The sequence below is a fragment of the Equus asinus genome, chromosome 28 (genome assembly GCF_041296235.1).
Source record: "Equus asinus isolate D_3611 breed Donkey chromosome 28, EquAss-T2T_v2, whole genome shotgun sequence".
In the NCBI taxonomy this organism is placed as follows: domain Eukaryota; kingdom Metazoa; phylum Chordata; class Mammalia; order Perissodactyla; family Equidae; genus Equus; species Equus asinus.
In genome coordinates, this window is record NC_091817.1 from 44,213,729 (window position 1) to 44,235,569 (window position 21,841).

The 21,841-nt window shown below is 56.9% G+C and overlaps 1 protein-coding gene across 2 annotated transcripts in view; it reads left to right on the top strand.

The window, feature by feature from the left end:
* CMIP (c-Maf inducing protein) overlaps positions 1-16,487 on the top strand; it is a 239,991-nt gene extending 223,504 nt beyond the window's left edge. For both annotated transcript variants that reach the window (XM_044761603.2, XM_070500721.1), the window contains exons 14-21: positions 2,657-2,764; positions 5,237-5,353; positions 7,062-7,202; positions 8,017-8,064; positions 9,066-9,212; positions 10,087-10,192; positions 11,663-11,733; positions 14,488-16,487. In XM_044761603.2, the coding sequence (XP_044617538.1) occupies positions 2,657-2,764; positions 5,237-5,353; positions 7,062-7,202; positions 8,017-8,064; positions 9,066-9,212; positions 10,087-10,192; positions 11,663-11,733; positions 14,488-14,541 (792 nt within the window). In that variant the 3' untranslated portion in view covers positions 14,542-16,487. The remainder of the gene's footprint in view (positions 1-2,656; positions 2,765-5,236; positions 5,354-7,061; positions 7,203-8,016; positions 8,065-9,065; positions 9,213-10,086; positions 10,193-11,662; positions 11,734-14,487) is intronic.
* The last annotated feature ends 5,354 nt before the right edge of the window (positions 16,488-21,841 follow it).

Here is a 21,841-nt window from a genome sequence, read left to right on the forward strand (position 1 = left end):
TAGCAGGACTCGCGCAGCCCTCTCCGAGCCTTCTGTGGCTCTGTCAGGGCCTCCTTGTCACCCACGGGCATTCAGAACAGTTTACAAAGGCCTCTTGCCTTGTGCATAAACACAGCCCCCGCCGTGAGCGCCTGAGCCAGCCTGGGATGTCAGAGTTGTACTGTCAGCTCAGGCTAACCAGAGGCGGTTTCTCCTCGAATCCCAGGCCTTGATTTGGGGGCCGGCTGGCACAGGGGCTCCCTGCCAGATGCAAGACAGCTTTCGGTTCTCTCTGGTCCTGCCAGTCTCTGTGAATCTGCAGGCAGGGAAGGAATCTGAGTTGAGATCTGAGCCGGGGTTTCATTTCCCGGGCATGGTGGCCAAGGGCCTCCCTGAGGGGCCACTCTGTCCCTCAGACAGCTGGGCTTCAGGGAGAGGGAAGCCTTCCATCTGAGTCTGTGTGTGTGAGCAAGGGCTCAGAGCAGACTGGGGACCAACCGCAGCCATCTCCTTCCACTGCATCAGTGTGATGACAACAACCAGCCTTTATTCGGTGCTCGCCTGTCAGGCACATTCCGTGCGCAAAACGCTTTCAGTCAGTTCTATCATTATATTTCAGGATTTATATCAGAATTACCCTCCTTTGAGAGTTGAGAAAACTAAAGTTGAGTTCCATCTCCAAGGTCACACAGCTGGTACATGGCTGAGGCAGGATTTAAACCCAGGGAGTCTGGCTCCCAAGCCTGTACTGAAGCTGGCTCTGTAGCATTCACGCTGGGCTGGGGGCTGCAGAGATGAGCAGGAGCTCCCAGCCCCCTTCTCTGTGTGCATGGATTCCAGGATGTGAGGGGGTCTGGCTCCCAGGCGGGGACAGACCCAGCCACATGCACCCCACTGGAGCAGGAGGATAAGGATGGGCAGAGGAGGGAGCGAGTTATTCTCAATGGAGCCAGAATATGTTGTCTTCAGGCCATGCTGTAAAACCTACTCTAGAAGGATCTGGTTCTAAAACACTGTGATTCCAAACCCGGGTTCCAAAGGCTATCCTCGGGTGCGATGGGAAAAAGCAGAAATGGTGGATGGGCAGCTTTCAAACGGTCAGATACCAGTGATGGTCTTCGTGGTTCCGAAATCTTAGCTTTCCTGCCGTGCGTGAAGACAGATTCTCAGAATTCCCCTGGAAAGTGGGCCTTTATTTCAAACACAGACTTTGAAGTTGGGGAATAAAAGTGGCACCAGCTGCTTCCCACAGCAGAGCTTCAGAGCCAAGAGCTGGGAGCGAGGTTTCCAGGCCCCAGGAACATCCGTGAGGAGAGGAGGGGCTGGAAGAGGACCCGCTCCTGGACCAGCCTGGCGCCTTGCCTCCCCTCCCTTCCCCTCCCTGGGCCTGCCCCTGATTTTCTCTCCTTTTCTCTTCCTCTGTCTCCCCTCCCACCTTCTCCCTCCTGAGTGGAGCCAAAGTTGTTTTATAAGCATTTTGCTATATTTGTTGAATGGAGTTTCATAGTCTTGGTTCTGTATTTCTTTGAAGTAGATAAGTTAACATTTGATATTCTTCCAACTCAGAGGGAAAATCCAAGCCCCACCACCTCTGTCTTCTGTTTACTTGTGTGTGAGTCGTGATCACTTGAGTATCTGTGAGTAAGTGACTCTTGGCAGCAGATTGTCCTCTCCTGAAGGACATGGTGGGGCTGTTCTCTCCTCTGTCTTCTGAGGATGGAGTAGGAGGAACAAAGGTCCACGTTTCTGTCTCTCTGCCCCCCTCCCTCTCTCTCTCTCCTTCCTTCTTTCTCTCTCCCTCCCTCCCTCCCTCCCTCTCTCTCTGCAGTCACAGCAGGGCCAGGGTGGATGTGGGATTCCTCCCAAACACAAACACACGCACACGCACATGTGTTTGCACACACGTACACACGCCCACCCATACACTGACACACCAGGCACTGGGGAGGATGTTGAAAGGCAGAGAGAGAGCTGGGCTTCCGGCGCTGAAATTGCCCCCTGCCCTGGACAGAGTCCCTTCCAGGGAGAGGCACAGAGACTCAGAAGGAGGTGCAGATGAGACCCAAAGAGAGGGTGGCAGGGTCCCAGAGAGCAGGTAGCGGGACAGAGACCCAGTGAGGGGGCGGACACCTGGAGAGGGGTACCGTGCTCTCACGTGAGGGTGAAGATAGGAAACTCAAGGAGGGAAGAAAGCAGTCCCCCGGAGGGTAAGGGTCCGCAGTGGGGGGAGCAGAAACCCACAGAGTGAGTGGGGCGGAGGTTCAGAGAGAAAGAGGGGCAGAGAGCAAGAGAGAAGGGTTAGAGACACAGAGAGGGGAGAGAGAAGGAATGCCACCCCCCCACAAAAGGGGGCTATGTCTGTGCAGTGGCCTAGAGCCTCCCCTCGGTTGGGCCACAGGCTGCTTTTATTCAGGGCAACCAACCAAACCGGCCCCACCCTCCTCCACGGAGCTGGTGGCTGATGGCTGGAGCTCTGTGGTCTATGGGGACCACGGTTTTTCCCAAAAGGCCTTCCATGGAATTTGATAGAAGGCTGGGAGTCGCTGGACTAAGCAAGGTGAAACAGGTCCTTCCCTGCAGGACTCCTGCGGCCCTCGGCAGCCGCGTGTGTAGATACAGGGCGCTGTTCTCGCCGGGGCCTCGAGGGTCTGACCCCGGTGCCTCTCCTCTGCGGCAGGTCCACTCGTGCCTGCTGAGCGTGCGGGCCGGCAAAGACGGCTGGTTCCAGCTCTACAGCCCCGGAGGGGTGGCCTGCGATGACGACGGGGAGCTGTTCGCCAGCATGGTACGTGGAGCGGGCCCCTGCGCTGGCTCTGCCTCTCCCGACTAGTGAAGAGCCGGCCGTGGCCAGCCCGGGAATTTCTAGGCTAAAACGATGCTGATGGTGAAGGTCGTGGTGGTGAGGACCACGAGGGTCCCTTCCTCATTTCTTATCTGAGCATGCGCCGAGCCAAGGGCATGAAATGCCTCCGTCTCACTGAGCTCTGTGTGGAGCTGTCGCTTCCTGTCACCCCAGTGTACAGACCAGGCAGCTGAGGAGTGTGGCGCTGGCTGCCCCAGCTCACAGTTTATCGCAGCAGCAGTGTGAGGTCCCAGGGACTGAGTGCTTAGCGTGCACAGGGATTCTAGAAGGCACTGCACATCTACCAGCTCATCCAATCCTTGCAACGAGAAGCCAAGGCCAGGGTGATCATCCACCCTGGAGATGAGAGATCCGAGGTCACCAAACCAGTACCTGCAGCTGTGGTGACTTCTGGTACTTTCTTTGTGCCGGGCATCCCTCACGGGCACTATCTCTTAATCTTCACAGTACCCTATCCCTTAACTACATCTGTGTTGAAACAGGCCCAGAGAGGTACAGTGGCTTGCCTGAGGTCACACAGGCCTTCAGCCTCCATGTCCCTCCCTTAACCCAGGCCCATGCTGTCCAGAGCCAGCCCCTTCTTCCACTGTCAGAGTGTCCAGCTCCTGACAGGAGGCAGAGACTCTCCTCCCCGAGGGCAGATGCTCCCCCAGGTGGCCAGCAACCTCAGCTGTCTGGCTTGCTGCCAACGCCAGCTCCGTTCTGCCATCAGGAGTGTTCCCAAGCATGAGAAAGCCTGGGCGTCAGCCACACCTGGTTCAGATCGCAGCTCGGCTCCGTGCTAGCTTGGTGACCCTGGGCCACTGACTTGCCTCCCTGGGCTTCCGTTTCCTCATCTGTAGAACAGGGAGCGTGGAATTGGCTTCACGGGGTTACCATGGCGACTGCGTGCGATAATAGATGCGAGAGGCTGAGCCAGAGCCTCGCGCAGTGAGGGCTCGCAAGTAACGGAAGTGACAGTTGCAGTTGTTCTCATCCCTCCGGGAAACCGGTTCAGGGGGTGAGCTGCTCATCAGGCTCGAGCAGTGAACTCAGCGTCCAGGTTTGTGCAGTGACGACAACTCCGGCGCTGTCCCTGGAACCATTCTTGAAAGGAGCTTATTTTTAGGTCCTTTTCCTTAAACGTACCTGCCCTCCCCTCCTCACCTGCTGCCTGACCAGTCCCTTTTGAGTGCCCTGTGCATCCTGGAAGTGCTGGCCCTGCCTGCCTGTGCCACCTCTCTCTCACCGCTCACGGAGGCGCCTCTGATGTCACAGCTTCGCCATGGCAACGCCTGGTGGTCCCCCCACCCCTGGCTGTGGGGACTGAGTGTGAGAGAGAACTCAACGAGCTGGCAGTTTCCCAGCCAGAGAGATGGCGTTTGTGTGCCAGAGTTGTTCATGATGGAGCAGAAGGAAACATCCATGGGGAAGGAGCAGGCAGCCCCTGGGATGGCAGTGCCTCGTTTCCATGGAGACACATGGCACGGAAAAGGTGCCCTTGATTAGGCTGCCGTTTCCCACCACGGAAGGGCATTCACTATTGCTTGAAGTGGCGAGGGGAGCAAACGAGGTGTTGGGGCCCCCCCCCCCAGCCCTGTTGCTTGGGGACCCCTGCCCTTGGGCCTGGCCTCTAGATACACCAGAAAGAATATAAGCCAGGATGGAGCAGAGTTTGCCAGTTCTTGGATTTCTGGGGCAGACAATCGCTCACAATGCCTCTGGAGCTCACAGAGGGCCTGGGAAGGGGAGCTGGGGCTCCGTGATGTTCCCTGTCCCGCGTGCGAGGCTGGGCTCATGCACCCCCAAGCAAGGGCTGCCCAGAAATTTCTGCCAGGTTGAACAGTGCTGAGAAGCCAGAGGGCAAATGTCAGCAGAGTCCTGAGGGGAGCAGGGCTTGGGGAGGGGGGGCGGGGGTGGTAAATGTACATGACATAGATTTTACCATCGTAACCGTATTCGAGTGCACAGTTCTGTGGCGTAAAGTACAATCACGTTGTGCAGCTGTTGTCACCATCCATGCACAGAACTCTTCACCTTCCCCAACGGAAAACCCTCCATGTCTATTAAGCACAAACTCCGCAGCCCCAGCCCCTGGCCCCCGGCCCCCACCATTCTGCTTTCTGTCCCCATGAATCTGACTGGTGTAGTCCCTCACTGAGTGGAATTCTACACGATTTGCCCCTTTGTGACTGGCTTATGTCATTTAGCACAGTGTCCTCGAGGTTCCTCCGTGTCAGAGGGGTCTTTTGAATCTCATTATTTCAGATCTGGTGTCCAGAGGGGGTGTGGCGGGGGGGGGGCGGTTCTGATAAACGTCTGGTTCTGTGATCCTTCCGGTGTGCTAGAGGCAGGCGCCGAAGGCCACAGCCCCACGCGGTCGCTGCCCTTCAGCTGGTCCATCTCCTCTCGCAGGTGCACATCCTCATGGGCTCCTGTTACAAGACCAAAAAGTTCCTGCTCTCCCTGGCGGAAAACAAGCTGGGGCCCTGCATGCTCCTGGCGCTGAGGGGGAACCAGACCATGGTGGAGGTAAGGAGCCGGCCCGAGGCCCCGGCGGGCTGCTGGCTCGCCCGGTGCTTCCTTCTCGTTGACTGAGTGCCTTCTGAGAGTCCAGAGCTGTTACGGGAGCTGGGGATACGGAGGCGGGTGCCGTCCCAGCCCCCTGAGCTTAGCGGGAGCGAGGGGCCTTCGTCCAACAGTTTCTCAGTTTCCCTCATGATCTGTGTTGGTCAGAGGGATCCAGAAGGTTTCTGTTCTGCTCGTCTATTGCTGCATAACAGACCACCCCAAATGGGGGCTTAAAATAACAATACTCCTTGATTTTGCTCACGCATCGTGGGGTGCCTGTGCTCAGCTGGCCAGTTCTCGCTCTGGTCTCCCCTGGTCACAGTCACACGGGCTGGCTGGGTCATCTCCGAGGCTTGTTCACCCGCATTCCCGGCCCCTGCCTCAGGGCACTCACCCAGTGGAGGCTGGAGTAGCCTGGGCTGCCAGGTCTCTGCACGCAGCAGCCTCGGGGTTGTAGGGTTCCCACTCACCAGCGAGCACACCCTCGGCCCCAGCCCCTGACGTCACCTGTCACCCGATCCTCACCATCTGCCCCGAAGTCCCAGAAGCCTGGGGCTCCTAGAGCCACTGTCCAAAGAGAGACCAGGCGAAAGCCATGTCACTTTTCCTAACTTAACCTCAGAAGTCAGTCAGGAGCACTTCCGCCACGTCTGCCCATTGGGAGGGAGTCGCCAAGGCCGGCCCATAGTCAAGGGATGGGAATCAGGCCTCATCTCTCAGCGGGAAGAGTGTCAAAGAATTTACCACCAGAGCTTCTTGTGCAAGTGAGAGTTAGGGTGAGATCTGAGGACCAAGGAGAAGTTAGCAAGAAGGCAGGAGCAGAGCACTCCAAACAGCACGTGCCAAGGCCCTCTGGCAAGAGGCTTGGTGTAAGAACAGGGCCGGGGGGGCGAGAATATAGTGAGTCAAGGGGGCAAGAGGTTCAGGATGCAGCTGGACGTGCCTGAAAAGGCCTGGTGAGGAGCTTGAAGTTTGGTCCAGATGCTGGTCCTGACTGCCTTGTGCAGGGGGACGTGGGGGCAGGGGGTGAGCAGAGGACAGGAGGCAGGCAAGCGGTGGCGTGAGGACCTGGGCCGAGTGGGCTCTGCTTGGCGAGTGAGGAGCCATGGGAAAGGGGATCTCGGAGGCAGGGCCGTCGGCGTGTGGATCCGGGCAGGCGGGGCTGGGAAGGAAGTTGTGCACGCGCAGCAGGCGAGGCCCTCTAGGAGGCTGCGCAGTGCACGTGTCCCCCGGGGCTGCAGTGCAGTGCAGTGCGCACGTCTGGAGGACTCACTGTGTGCCCGGCACCAGGGGAAGAGCCAGGGGTAGAAACAGCTGTTGTGTCTTTGGGCTCTCTCCCAACCCTCAGGGGCCTGGCATATGTCGTTTCTGTGTGCATTTGCCAAGAGCCTACTGTGCGCTCAGCTGGGTGTCCACTAACACGCCTTGTACAGGTGGGCAGTGGAGGTCGGTGATCTGTCCAATGTCACACGACATTGCAGACCAGAGAGCAGGTTGCTGATTTTTGGAATAAGACCCTTGGGGTGCACGGGGTGTGCTGAGCTGATCTCTAGGCCCCCTTTCTGGAGAGTGGGGCTGTTGGGCAGGCTGTTTGGCCCTCTACGCCTACACGGGGCAGCCCGGCCCGGAGTCGCAGGCCGGCGGTAACACATCCGTGGCTCCCGGGCAGATCCTGTGCTTGATGCTGGAATACAACATTATCGACAACAACGACACCCAGCTGCAGATCATCTCAACCCTGGAGAGCACGGGCGTGGGGAAGCGCATGTACGAGCAGCTGTGCGACCGGCAGCGGGAGCTGAAGGAGCTGGTGAGTCCACGGCCAACTCCCGGGGCCTCCCGTGCCAGGCCGGCCGAGAGAGCGGCTGGGGTGCAGTAGAGCAGAGCCTGGGGACTGTTACTTGCACCTCCCTGGGCCTCTATCTCATTGAATCCTCCTCCAGACCCAAAGTGGTCGGGATTAGCACCTGCCACTTTCCAGATGATCAGAGACACAGAGAGGTCAAGTCAGTGGCCCAAAGTCCCACAGCTTGTCCAGGGCCTGGCCAGGACTGCATCCTGCCTCACCCCAGAGCTGTGCATGGCAGTCACCTGCCCACCCTTGCTCCCCCTCATCCCCACATCCCATCTCATGCATGGGGGCTTGACCTCCAAATGCAGCACCTGCACCTCTTGGCCACAGGGCCTTCTCTGTCCACACGCATGCACAGCAGGATGGAAGTGGCGGGAATTCCCGCCGCCTGGTCTCCTGCAGCAGCTCTGAACCACTGACTCATGGGAGAGGGTGTCTAAACCCTCCAGCTCCCTCCCCTCCAGAAGGAGATCCCCTACACGTGACTCCTCCCCCGTCTCCCAGAGGCCCCCATGGTAGCTGGACCGATAACACCCCCTTCCCTCAGGGGCCTTTGCCATCTCTCTTCCCCCTCCCCTGCTGGCGAGTCTTGGGAATAGACCACCTGTGCTCAAACCCTGTCTGGGGTCTGCCCCTGAGACCAAGACCACCATGTTGCTTCCTACCACCAAGAAGTGAGAATGGCACCATGCGTGGTGGTCGTGGAGGTAGGGTCACAGGGAGGAAGCTCAGGGAGAAGGACGGGTCGTAATCAGCCTGGTTTCTGTTGCAGCAAAGGAAAGGCGGGCCCACCAGGCTAACACTGCCCTCCAAGTCCACAGTGAGTTGTTTTCCTTCTCCTGCCGGGCGGGGTGGAGGGAGGAAGGTGGGTCTGTGCTCCCTGCTGGCAGCGGCAGACAGTGTCTGCTGGAGGTGATGGCGGGCGAACAAGGACCCTGTGATACTTGCCAGGACAGCTTTTCCAGGAGGGAACCAGGCTACAGGAAACCAAACATGGAGTAGATTATTGTTAATAGTAACATGTTACCAGTTATTAATCAGAATGGTAGTAGTAGCTAGTATACATTAAACATTTAATGTACCAGATACATTAGTTCCTTTTATCCTACTGCCCCACTATGCTTAGCACATGGCTTCCACCTCATGGTCCAAAAAAGGCTGCTCAAGCTCCAGCCATCTTGTCTCCATGCCAGCCATCAGGAAGGAGGAAGAGGCAAACATGCCCCTTCCTTTTAAGGACCTTCATGGAAGCTCTGCTTGACTTGCCTGCTTTTAGACCATTGTCCAGATTTAGCACATGGCCACACCTAGCTGGGAAATGAGCTTTAATTCAGGGCAGCCAGGTGGCAGCTAAAACTCAAGGATTCTATCACTAAGATGAAAGGGAGAATGTATGTTACCCTCAAGAATCTCACAGCCTAGTGCTCAGGCCTTAGAGTTGAGGGGCCTCAGTGTTTGTATGTGGGAAATGGACATAAGCTGCTGCCTGGGAGACACATGCACGCCCAAGGGAGGGCTATGGCCTTGGAACACCCCAGCTCGTGACTCAAGGTGTGAGTCATGGCACTGAAGGCTTTCTCCTCCGCCCGCAGCTGCCACCCATGGGGACATGGAGGCAGCCCCTCCCTCCCTGACACCCCCCTCGGCCCAACCCACCGAGCCGTGCCATCACCTCGGCTCCTGGGGAATTGCCGCCCCCAGGGACAGCTCTCTGGGGGGCAAGGGAAAGGAGGTGGGGAGGGAGTTGGGAAGGCTCAGGGTCTTGGGAGCCCCCGGCAGCCCCCGGCCTCCCCAAGACCCCGCCTGTCGGTCTGTTTGCAGGATGCAGACTTGGCTCGTTTGCTGAGCTCTGGCTCCTTCGGAAACCTGGAGAACCTCAGTCTGGCCTTCACCAACGTAACCAGTGCCTGCGCCGAGCACCTCATCAAACTGCCTTCTCTCAAGCAGCTGAACCTGTGGTCCACTCAGGTGCGACCGCCCGCCCGTGCCTGCGCCCCGGCCCCCGCCTCCCTGCCCGCCCTCCACCCCAGCCTCGTGCCCACCCTGTGCCCTCCTCCATGGCTGGCCTTTCTGCCCAGAGCCCCCGGGCCCAGTCACTTGACTACCACACCCTTCCTGGCTCAGCACCCAGTTCCCCCAGGCCAGAGGCGGTTTGGGACCTCATGAAGCCCAGTGGCCCATTTCGCAGCTGGAGTCGCCGAGGTCCCGGGCAGGGACATGCCCGGCGGTGTCAGAGGCACCAGGAGACAGAGCTGAGAAGCAGGGTCTTGCGAGCCTGCCTGGGGAGCGCGGGCAGCCTGTGGGTCTCTTCGTTGTAATAAAGACCGCTGTGCTTGCTGCCCATGCTCAGCGTGCATCGAGCTGTGAAGCGCTTCTCATGGGTCAGCACTTGTGCAGCACGTGTGGAGTGTAGGGGCCACCGTCGCCCTCATTTTATAGCAGAGAAACCGGGGCGTTCCCAGCAGTCCGCCTTCCAGGCCCGGCCCTCCCCATCCCACTGTCCCAGCTGTGGGGAACGGCCGCCTCAGCTCCCTCTTGCATCCAGGAGTTGCTGAGTTCAAAGCCCCCCTCCGTAGAGGCAAAGCTGACTCCCAGGGAGGGCCATGGCCTGGCCCGCGTCCACAGGCAGAAGCCAGACTCAAACCCAGGTCGAGAGAGGCGTTTGAGTCTTTGCAGAGAAGCGAGAGCAACCCAGACCCAATACCTGGAGGGCCGTGGGCCCAGGAGCTGGGCTCTGTCCCCACCCCGTCCTCCACCACTGCCCCAGCCTAGGGTCCTTTCCTTGGGGTGCCCGGGGGAGGCCTGAATCAGTCTCCAGGGCTGAGAGGTCCTGTGCCCGCAGTTTGGAGACGCCGGCCTGCGGCTCCTGTCGGAACACCTCACCATGCTCCAGGTGCTGAACCTGTGCGAGACGCCCGTCACCGACGCCGGCCTGCTGGCCCTCAGCTGTGAGTATGAAGGGGCTGCCGGGGAGGGTGCGGGCCCACTTCATCTATCCATCCATCCATTCACTCACTCACTCGCTCAGTCAGTCAGTGAACTCTGGCTGAGCACCGACTTGGCACTGTGCGCTTTGCTGTGTGCTGGAGTGTATTCATTTATTCATTGAACAGGTGTCCACTGAGCACCTACTGTGTGTAGGGGCCATTCTAGGTCCTGTGACAAACCAGGAGCTTCTATGTGTCCTCATGGAGCTTCTAGTCTAGGGGAGAAAGAAAAAGATGAGTAAGGTCCAGCCCATACCCTCCTGACACTGTCAGCCCAAGAGACCAAGTTCAAGGAAAGTGTCCCCGGACGTTGTGGCCATGCTTCCCGACCAGCAGCCGCAGCATCACTGGGAGCTCCTTAGAAATGCGGACGCTCAGGCCCTGCCCAGACCCCCTCACTCGGAAACTGCATTTTAATAAGGCACCTGGGTGCGTCCTGTGTGCACTAGAGTTTGAGAAGCGCAGCCCTAATAGAAGGAGCCACACAATACTCTGGGGCCCTTGAGATGCCAGATCCTGTACCCTGATCCCCATCTACTGGACTAAGCTTCCGGGTGGCATTGAGGCTGGGGATCTGCATTTCCCGATTTCAGACCCATTGCTTTAGATGAGAGGCCCGTGCCTCAGCTGGAGGAATTGAGCAAGGCTCTCCACGGGGGTGACTGGGCTGGGTGTGCAAGACACCCATGGAGGAGTTAGCCAAGGGGGAGGCATGCTGGGCGGTGGCCGTGTCCCCTGCAAGGTCATTGGCAGATTCCCGATGGCGTGGGAGGGGGTGGGGGCGGGTGACAGGGCTAATGGAGAGCAGAGAGGGTGAGGTTTGGAGCCACTTCTCTGCCAGTGTGCCCCTTGGACACTGTCACTGGAGTCACACAGCAGGGTGGGGGGCCTGGGTAACGATGCAGATTCCTGGGCCCCACTCCAACCCCCTGCTCAGCATCTCCGGGAGTGGGACAGGACATCATGTCTTTGACAGGCTCCCCATGTGACTCTTGACGCAAACCGAAGTTTGAGGCCTGCATCTGAGAGTCCAGGCCCTGAGTCAGCTCCTACTGGAAGAGCTCCCAGGCTTTGCTTGGGGGAAGGGCCAGGCCTGGCCTGTTGGGGCTGGTCCGGGGTGTGGCTCTCAAGCTCTGGGGACATTTGGGGTCCAGGCAGTGGGGAGGCACAACAGAGGGACCAGAGGGAGGGAGGCTCAGAGGGCAGTGGAGAATATGGACCCAATTCAGACCAGTACATGCCTGAAATAGACTTTCTGTACCTAGTGGACCCCCCGCTGAGCCTCTCAAATTCCGCCTCCCTCACCCCATCTCCTAAACAGGGGCCTTGGCGACCACACTCAGTCCCCCAGCTTGACCGTCCCATACCTGCAGCTGCCCCTTGTAGGGTCTCACTGATCTAATGACCGTCTGTCTGTCTGTTCTCGTACAGCCATGAAGAGTCTCTGTAGTTTAAACATGAACAGCACCAAGCTCTCGGCTGACACCTACGAAGATCTGAAGGTAATTCATTCTTTTCTTCCTCCCTCCCTCCTTCCCTCCCTCCCTCCCTCCAGCCAGCATCTAGATACTAACACTTCGCCCTCACGGAGCTCATTCTCCAGCAGGAAAGGCTATTACATCAGCGTATAAGCCAATAAATAAAATACTGGCAGGTTGAAAGGAATGACAAAGAGGAAGCCAGCAGGGAATTGGTCGATTGGAAATAGGGAGCCTGTCAGGCATGGGATGATCAGGGACAGTCCCTCTGAAGTAGAGGCTGCATAAGCTGAGACCCAAAAGTTAAAAAGCCAAGGATGCAACAGGTGAGAGGAAGAGCGAGTGCAATGGTCCTGAGGCAGAAAGAGTTGACGCAAACGGACTTTGTGGCAAATGGAACTAAAAGGTGAGAGAGAGAGCCGACTGGGGCCAGCCTGAATAAGCCCTCACAGGTCACGGGGGGACCCTGGGCTTCCTCCAAGTCCAGCAGAAAGAAAGCTTTCAGAGACTCTAAGCAGGGTGGTGAGTTATGCTTTTAAAGGTTTGTTCTGGCTGTTACGTGGAAAATAAAATTTTTGAGGGGAGGGGCCGAGCAAGAGTAGAAGCAGGGAGAACATTCACGGGGCTGGTGCAGTCACCCCGGTCAGAGCCTGGACCGGCAGCCCAGGTGACACTGGCAAGATAAAATTGGGAGAAGCGAGGATCTGAGTGGCAGAAGGCAGGGCACATGTTTTTTGTAAAAAAGCTTGTCTTGGGGAGTTGGCAGGGCTGGGCCTTCAGCAGCCTCCTGCCGCCCTGTCATCCTGCACCCGCACCAGCTGCCCCAGAAGGAGTGGGCGAGGCCGCAGGGAACCAGCGCCCTGGGAACGAGGGCTGGGCCAGGAGGCCAGATGGTGCTCCAGTGTGCCAGTGCCTGGGCACCCTGGAAGCCACTTGGAGGGGGTCCTGCAGCAGCCTTGGCTGAGGCCACCTGCAGCAGGGTCTCCCCTCTCCACTCCCACCTCCAGCTCAGCCAGAGCTGTAGCCCTGGGCTTGCTCACTGGCCAAGCCTCTAGATGCTCTTGGAGAACCTACTGTGTGCCCGGCCTGTGCTGGCGACAGGGCCGCCGAGGAGCAGCTGCCTCCCCCCTGCCCGGGAAGAAGCTCAATCCTGCCAGACAGACAAGAGCAGCCCACCAGGGCAGGCCAGGGCTCGGGGGCCAGCAGGAAGGGGACAGCCAGCTCCGTTCACTGGGCCAGAAGGGTCTCCACAAAAGGGGGTCTGGAGAAGTGAGTTTGCCAAGCAGAGGAGAAGAGATAGCTAGGGTCCCAAGAAGCACAGGGGAGGTTAGGCAGTGGATGCAGGAAGGAGCCAGGCTGGAGTCGGCCCAGTGACCGCCCTGGGGGCTGGTCAGAAGATCCAGGGCTCCCAGACCTGCTGAATCCAAATGGGCCTCTTAACCCCTCCCCCAAGGATTCCCGTGCATGTGAAAGGTGAGGAAGCAAAGATGCAAACACTCCTGAGACCAAGCAGGAAAGGTGGGCATGAGCCGCCATGAAGAAGTCACTTTCAGTCCATGTGTTATTTTCCCACATTCGGGAAACTCACAATGGTGCCAGCTTGATGGTACTGGTCAGTGACGCCCAGACTCTGTGTTGCGGGGACTCGGGGCAGACTGGAGACTGCCTGCCTTGGAGGGGGCAGGGTGGTGGGGGCAGCCTCCGTTCTGCACCAGGCAGGTAAGGTCACAGAGTTCACTGCCCAGTCCAGCTAGATCTTCCCTTTTTTTCATGAGACCCTGGAAGTCTGGATTCTTCTGTGGCAGTCTCCTAATTTTGAAAGGTTTCCTTAAACGTTCTTTTTACAATGCCACACTGGTGAGTGCAGACCCCGTGTGTAACCTGTGTCTGGGCCATAGGGAGCCATGGAGGGTTATGGAACACAGGAGAGAAGCAGTGAAGAATTGTGTGTGTGTGCATGTATGTGCATAGCTGTGCGCATGTGCACATGAGTGCATGTGTGCGTGCACTGGCCAGTGCACGGGAAAGTTGGGAAGGGAGGAGGAAAGGCAGGAGACCAGTGAGCAGCCTCTTGTACAGTGAAGGCTCGTTAAGGAAAAGCCCACCGTTTATAAAAGAGGGAAGCGAGGCAGCGTCTGGGTGGAGGGATGGAGAGCAAGAAGCAGCTCTGAGGAGTATCAGGTGGAGTCTGTAGCCTAGCGACATCCTCCTGGGGGAATGCTGGGCGGGAAGAATCCACAGACCCCAGGTACCTGCAGCTTGTGGTGATCCCGTGTTATTTCGCCTGCCTGACTTCTGATGGTGATGAGGACCATAGAAGTGAGAGGGGTCCCGTCTGTAGACACAACCTTGCGCTGGCGGGGGTGCTCTGGGCTTGCTGTGCATTTGGTATTTAATCCCTAACACCATCCTGGGGGCCGTCCTGGGGCTAGACTGGAATTCACTCCACAGATAGGGAAACTGAGGGTCCCGGAGGCTGGATCGTCTGCCCAGTGTCGCAGCCAGCAAGTGGCAAGGCTGGGGCTCACACCCTGGGCTTCCCACCTGCAAAGCCAGGGATCCGAAGCCTCTCTGAGGCGTGGGCATGGAATCCCAGGAGCCGTCGCCTGCCCTCTCTAGCTGTCGCCTGCTTTCTCTGGGGCCGGGCACATCCCACCTGAGATTCTCCCTGAGGTCACCCAGCTCCGAGCTCCAAGGAACCCCCAGTGACCAGGTGGGGAGTGGAGCTAGGCACTGCCAGGCTCAGGAAGGGACCAAATGCTTCTTGCTCCCCCGCAGGCCAAGCTTCCCAACCTGAAGGAGGTGGACGTGCGCTACACAGAAGCCTGGTGAAGCCTCGGCCGGGCCGGGCGGGCGGAGTTTGCAGCCGCAGCACTCTCGACTATTAGCCGTAGAGCGGCCGGTCCTGGGGGCCCACCCCCAGCGTCCGGCTGTGAGATAGATGGGGGAGTCTTTCTGGGGGCAGAGGGCGGAGGGGGGAGGGGGTGGGGAGGGGGGTCCGTAAGCACGCCCAGCCCCCGCCTAATTCTTTTAGCTTCATAATTGGAAACCTTGACCTGATCTAAAATGGACTTTGTAGCAACAGCGGAGCGTCAGCGGGTCGGGGAGGGGGTGGGGGTGGGGGGCTTGGGGAGGGAGGGACCCTTCGTGGATTTTCTTTGCCTTTGTGTTTAATGCCGTGTGGGAAAAGTCAACTCTGATGCCACCATCACGAGATCCCGAGGGGCCTCGAGGGCCGCCGAGGATGCTTTCTTCCTCAGAGGCTCCGGCTGAGAACTGGCCCCCGCCACTGGGACAAGAAGACCCGTCAGTCATCACACCCGTCCTGTGTCCTCGCCATTGCTATGCAAAGTGATTCTTGTTGTACATAAGATTTAAATAATGCTCCTATTTAAGAAATGTTGACAAATTGCGGGTCTGGGACCTGCCTCTTATTTATGAAGTCTTTCACCCTCCCTCCCTCCGCCCGCCCGCCCCTGGCGTGTAGTACTGTATAAGCCAGTCAGCTGTCGGGGTAGTGGTAGTATTATTGTTATTTTTTTAAAGGAAACAAACAGACAAAAAAAAAACAAAAAAGAACCTCCTTGGAAAATTAATTGCTCTTTCGTAATGGATTCTGTAAGCTAATGCTCTCTTGTCGGTCCGTCTGTCCTCCCGCCCACCTGCCACTGTGTTTCCCATTCCCCGATGTTTCCGACCGCCCCATGGGGTGGGGGTCAGGCTGGGGGGAGGAGCAGGAGTGGGGTCCCCACGTTGTAGTCTTGCTCCCCTAGGGCCCCAACTCTTTCTCTCGGCCCCCTTTGACACATTTGGAGGGGGGGGTGCTAACCTATCCTCCCTGGTCCATCCCCCAGAAGAGCTGCCCCGCCCCCACCCCCGGAGAGCTCCCATCTCCGCGGGCCTCTGCTGTTCCCGTCCCCGACTGAGACTCTGCCACCTGTGGCCTCCCCGCCATCCTGTGCTTCCCGTGGTCTCCTCATGCATGCCCGCCTCTTTGCATGGTCTCTTGGGAGAAGAGACAGACGTTGCCTCCACCGTCCTGACTGCCCGCCCCACCCCCATGGATGTGGCCACTGCAGCGCAGACGCCCCTTTCGCCCCCACACCTGTCCCGAAGACAAACCAACCTCCGTTTCTTTTGTAAACAGTCGGCTTTTTCTTAACAAGCCCTCACTGTACAGAACAGCCCCTTTATGGTTTACTTGGGGTCCCCTCTCCCCCAAGCCCCATTCTGTTGGTTTAGCACAAATACTTGCCCTCGGCACCTCCAGACCCACGCCCCTGTCGATGTAATTGTTTTATATATATTTAATCTTATTCAATGGAAACCATGCTTTTGTCGTTTTATACTTTGCTAGGTAGACTTTATTACCCCCCGACTACGCCCTCATTTTTTTAAAAAAGGAAAAAAAAAAAGAAATTGGGTTTCAGTCTTAATTCATTTTACGTGCCAGGTTTTATTTCGTGTGTGCGTGAGTGTGTCCGTTTTGTGTTCGGTCCTTTTTTTTTTGTCGTTGTCGTCGTCGTTTTCCGTTGTTTGGTTTTATTCTCTCCCCTCCGGTCCTATACTTTACAGCACTCTGGTGCAGGAAGAAGCAGAAGCAAAAAAAAAAAAAACTTTAAAAAAGAAAAAGAAAAAAAAAAAAAAGAAGAACCGAGACATGCCACCTTTCCCCTTCGCACCGTTGCTTTTCCTGATGGTTAATACTACTGTCACGTAGCTGTGTTCAGACATGTGAAACACTTTCAGGCAAAAATAAACTGTAAGTGACTCATTGACATCTGGCCTTTCTGTGTGGCTTCGAGGGGGCCTCTCGGGGGGGACGGGAAGGCCGAGAGTTGGGGGGCTCCCGGCAGGGCCTGAATCCCCGCTCCTGAGTGTCGAGGCTTCTCACCCTGGGCGCGGTTGACCTCTGGGGCCTGATCTTCCGACATCCGTGGTGGGGCCGTCCTGTGCATCACAGCATGTGGAGCAGCGCCCCTGGCCTCGACCCACTAGAGGCCAGTCGCACCCACCCGCCCCGGTCGTGACGACCAGAAATGTCTCCAGATGTTGCCCAGCGTCCCCAGGGGACAGTCACCCCAGGGGAGAACTTGTGCCGTCCATCTAGACTGCTGGGCGGCAGGGCCTTACTGAAGCTCTAGTCCGGAGCTCTCAGAGGAAGGTGCCTTCTCCTCTCTGGGGTTCTGGAAACTGCAGGTCCTGATTCCCAAAGTCTGGGTGGGGCCTCAGCGGCCCATCACTCACCCGGCTCTGCCCCACATCCACCCCATCGCCGGCCTGCCGAGGTGACTCCAGAATGTTCCTGAGTCTCCTCCTCGTCCGTCTGCACCTCCCCCTCCCCCAGCCTAAGCCAGGCCCCTTGACTCTCTCTGGATGACAGGAGCAGGCCCCCACCCCACCCCCGCTGCTCCCCTGGTTCTCCTCGCTCTGAAGGCCTGTATACATCCTTCAAGTAGGCAGCCTAAGAACATGATGGGGTGTGGGACACTCCATCCGCCTACGGCTGGCCACACAGGGAAAGCAGGTGCCAGAGAAAAGGGTAAGGACGGCCCTGGACTTGCTGGGTGGCAGGCAGGCCTTGTCGAGGAGGGAAAATCTAAAGGGAATGTTCCAAAGAGCCCTAGGCTCCATGAGTCAGCCTCACCCTGGCTTCACCGTCACCTGCTGCAAGTATAGATGTGTCTGCACACGCATGTGCCCGCGCAAGGCACTGCAACCTGCTCCGTCTCTGATCCTTGCACCTGGCAGAGGGCCTGGCTCACAGGCGTTCATAACTACAGACAGAAGATGGGGCCCTGCCGGCTGTCCTGTCCTCAGCCCTCCTCCCCACTCTGTCCTGCATCATCTGGGCTCTGCCCCCTGGCTTCTGCTGGAGCCTGGAGAACGCAGGCTCCCTGGTGGAGGTCGGGAGATGGGAAGAGAAAGAGGTTAGGGCGTTTCTTCCCCATGTTTCCCAGCTTCAGTGCTCATTTCTGGCAGTAGCGGCCCCCTTGGTGAGCCCCGCTCCCTCCTTAGCCACCCTCTGATTCCAGCTCCCAGCCCCACCCCCTCAGGGTGGGGCCTGCCCCCTGCCCCTGCTGTCAGAGGCCTTACCGCCCTTAACCTGGAATGTCCCTCCTCCTGGTACAGCCAAGTGACACCACGTCTTCCCTCGCCCTTCAGATCTGCAGGTGGTAACAGCTCCTCGAGGTTGGTTCCTGGGGACCTTGGCTCCGCTTGTCAGTTCTCTGAGCTATAGCCCTGCACATGCCTCCGTAGCTTGCCCTTCCTTCCATTCTCACCAGAATCCCACCAGAGTAGGCCACCTCTTTCATGCCAGGACCCCCCTTCTTCCTCCCCCCAACACACAAGCAACCCCAGCAGCTGATGGTGCTGGCCCCAGAGGGGTCCAACGAGAGCCCAGTGGGGCTCTAGGCCCTTGAGCTGGAGAGGGATATTAATCAGGAAATTTCAAGGCAAATCCTGCAATTAGGGGCACATAGAGTGGCTATTGGATTCTTAGGAACTGAGCTCTCTTAGGAACTATTGTCCCATTCACAGTGCCTGCTTTAGAATGAGCTGTTCTCCAGTCACTTAGACTACAGTGTGAATGGTACTCCCTGGAGTTGCGCCACGTGGGAGCCCGGTTAGCCAAGCTGTCATTTATGTCTGGCAGACTGCTCTAAAGTAGCTAGGCTCTCTTGGAAGTTTCTCTAGAGGCCAGCAGGGAAAGGGGTTAGAGAGCCTTGGAAAAGGGCCTGGCCTCACTCATTCATTCATGCATTCATGCATTCAACGATTCTTTATTGAGCACCTGCTTCCACCAGGCCCTGTGTGTGTGTGTGGGGGGGGGGGGGTGTGCTAGAAAACATGCAAGAAGAAGCACGAGACATGGCCCTCGTGGTCCAGGGCCCAGGGTCCTAGTGCCCACGGGCAAGGAGTCAAGCTGCCCCGCTATTGCATGGCAAATGCTCTGACAGGAAGCTATGGTGGGCCCAGAGGGGGACAACCAACCCAGGCTTTAGGGGTCAGGGAGGCCTCCTGGAGGAAGTGGTATTGTTGAAACTGAAGAACGAGGACTTTACCAACTCATCAGAGAGGAAAGTAGACTGTGCCAAGAGGTGGCCACAGACCAGAGCGCAATCTGCCCGGAACCTGTAAATGGAGAGTAGAGCATGCATGGGGCGAGGGGCATGTGTGATCGTTGGGCCTGACTGGTGTCCCTCACAAAAGAGATGCTGAAGTCCCAACCCCTGGTACCTAAGAATGTGACCTTATTTGGAAATGGGGTCTTTACAGAGTAATCAAGTTAAAATGACATCATATGGGTGGGCCCGAATCCAGTATGACTGGGGTCCTTATAAACGGAGGATTTGGACACAGAGGCGGACCCACACAGAGGGAGTGGATGGGCAGGGGCAGGGAGCAGGCCATGCAAGATGATGGCAGAGCGTGGAGTGATGCGTCTACACCGCAAAGATGGCCAATAAGCCCCCAGAAGCCAGGGGACAGGCATGGCACAGACTGGCCCCCAGTGAAATTTTTGCCAACCCTGCCCACACGTTGGTTTCAGCTTCCTGGCCTCCAGAACTGTGAGCATACATTTCTGTTATTTTAAGCCCCCAGGGTGCGGTACTTTGTTACAGCAGCCCAGGGAAACGGTGTATCAGTTCTCGAGGGCTGCCATGCACTGCAGAAATGTATCCCCCCACAGTTCTGGAAGCCAAAAGCCCAAAATTCAGCTGTCCGCAGGGCCGTGCTCTCTCCGAAGACAGAGGAGAAGCCTTTCCTTGTCTCTTCCAGCTTCCGGTGGTTCCAGGCAATCCTGGCTTCCAGCTGCGCCCTCCCATCCCTGCCTCCGTTCCACCGGCCTCCCCCCTCCTCCGTCTGCCTCCCCCTCTCCCTCTGCCTTTCTCTCATAAGGCTCGTGCTGTTGGATTTAGGGTCCCCCTGGATGATCCAGGAGGAGCTCACGGCCAGGTCCCTAACTTGATCGTTTCCGCAAAGACTCTTTTCCCAAATACAGTCACAGTCCCAGGTTCCACATGAGTGTGTCTTCTGGGGGGCCACCATTCCACACGCTGCAGGGGGCGCTGGGGGCTGAGGGGAGCCAGTGTCTGGGTACTCATGCTTCGAAGTCAGGGGTTTATCCTGAGGGCTGTGAATGATTGCAAGGAGCTTGCAGTCATCCTACCCGTTTTCTAACAAAACACTTACATGGCACCCACTACGTGCCAGGCGCAGGAACAAGGGTTTTGTGGTCTGAACTCATTTACTCCTCCTGGCAAGCCTATGAGGGAGGTGCTAACACAGTCCCTCTTGACCAGTGGGGAAGTGGAGGCCAGGAGAGGCTGCGGCTTTCGGTCAAGGTCACACGGGGAGCAGGGGACAGAGCCAAGCTTATAACCCAAGCATTATGGGAAGATCTCTGCATTGCTGGCTGGTGAATGGATCTGGCTGGGGCTTGGACCAGGGTAGGGACCATGTGGAGAAACAGAGTCAAATAAAGCTTAGGAGCAAAACTGCAGAACATGGGGATCGGTGTGGAGGGAGGGCCAGAAGGAGTCAAGGATGATGCTCCGTTTCTTGGCTTATTCCCCAAGGCAGGCTGTGAGGGTCTAGAGTTAGCACCTCTGCCTAGCAGAGGTCCTCAACGACAGGCGGGGCTGGTGTGTAAATGTCCCAGCTCCCTCGCTCCTAGTGGGCATGCAGAACGCTGAGGCCCCATTCTCCTCTGACTCCTGGAGTCCCTCCCTGGGATTAAGCTCCAGCTGCCCCCAGGGCTCCCTGGCTTGTTAGGACATCCTGCCCTTCTCCCCCTCACGGTCTCATGGACCCATTTGTGTTCCCTGGGACCACTCCCTCAATAAGCTACCTGTGCTTGTTGGAAGCTTTATCTCAGAGCCTGCTTCTGGGGAAACCCAAACTAAGACAGTGACTGACCATGCTAGGGGACAAAGAGACAGGTTGGGGACGGAAGGGGAAGCCCATTCCACAACACCCTTCCATGACAGGCTGGGAAAACCCTCCCAAGGAGACTGCGTGGTCACAAGGGTATTCCTGCCCCGAACTTAGCAACAGAGCCGAAGGGGGCCCAGGAGTCAGCCTGCATCCATGTTCAGAGATGGGGATGTTGGCCGCCTGAAGGCCTCATACGTTGCTGGTGGGAGTAGAAATTGATCTGACCACTTTGGAAAGGGTATCTAGGAAAGCTGAGCATCTGCCCCCAGCCCCCGTGACCCCACAGCTCCACTCCTGGGGTACACCCAAGAGCCTGAGCTCGCGTGTCCACCCAAAGACGCAAACAAGAATGTTTACAGCGGCAGTATTCATAATAGCCAAAAAGTGGAAACAACTCAAATATCCACTCACAGGAGAATGAATAAATAAACTGTGGGATAGTCACACGGGGGAATAACGTAAATGTCTCCATCAACAGGAGAATGAATAAATACATAGTGACATAGTCATCTGATGGGATTCTGCAGAAAAGAGAAAAAGAACCAGTGACGATGCACACAATGACGTGAATTAATTGGCTAGACATTACGTTGTGCGAAAGGGGCTGGATACATATGAGGGTTTGCTGTACGACTCCATTTATATAAAGTTCATGAACAGGCACAAGTCATCTGCGATCATAGAGGTCACAATAGTAGTTACCTCTGCAAGGGGTGTGGGGATGTTATTGATGGAAAGGTAGGAGGGAATCTTCCAGGGTGATGAGAATGCAGTATGTCTTGATCTGTGGATATGTGGATGTTTACACGCTCATGGAGCTCTACACTTAAGGTTTGTGTAAATTCCTATATATGTTACACATCGACTTTTTAAAAGTGACATCAGGTGGAAGCAACCCAAATGTCCATCAATGGATAAGCAGATAAATAAACGTGGTATATAGAGACAATGACTATTAGCCATCCACAAAAAGGAATGAAGCACTAACACATGCTCCGACATGGATGAATCTTGAAAACATTATGCTGAGTGAAATAAAGCAGACACAAAAGACCACATATTGTATGATTCCATTTATATGAAATATCCAAAATAGGCAAATCTGAATAGAGAGAAAGCAGAGTGGTGTTCACCAGGGGCCGGGGAGTAACTGCTCAATGGGTATAGGGTTTTATTTGGGGGTAATGAA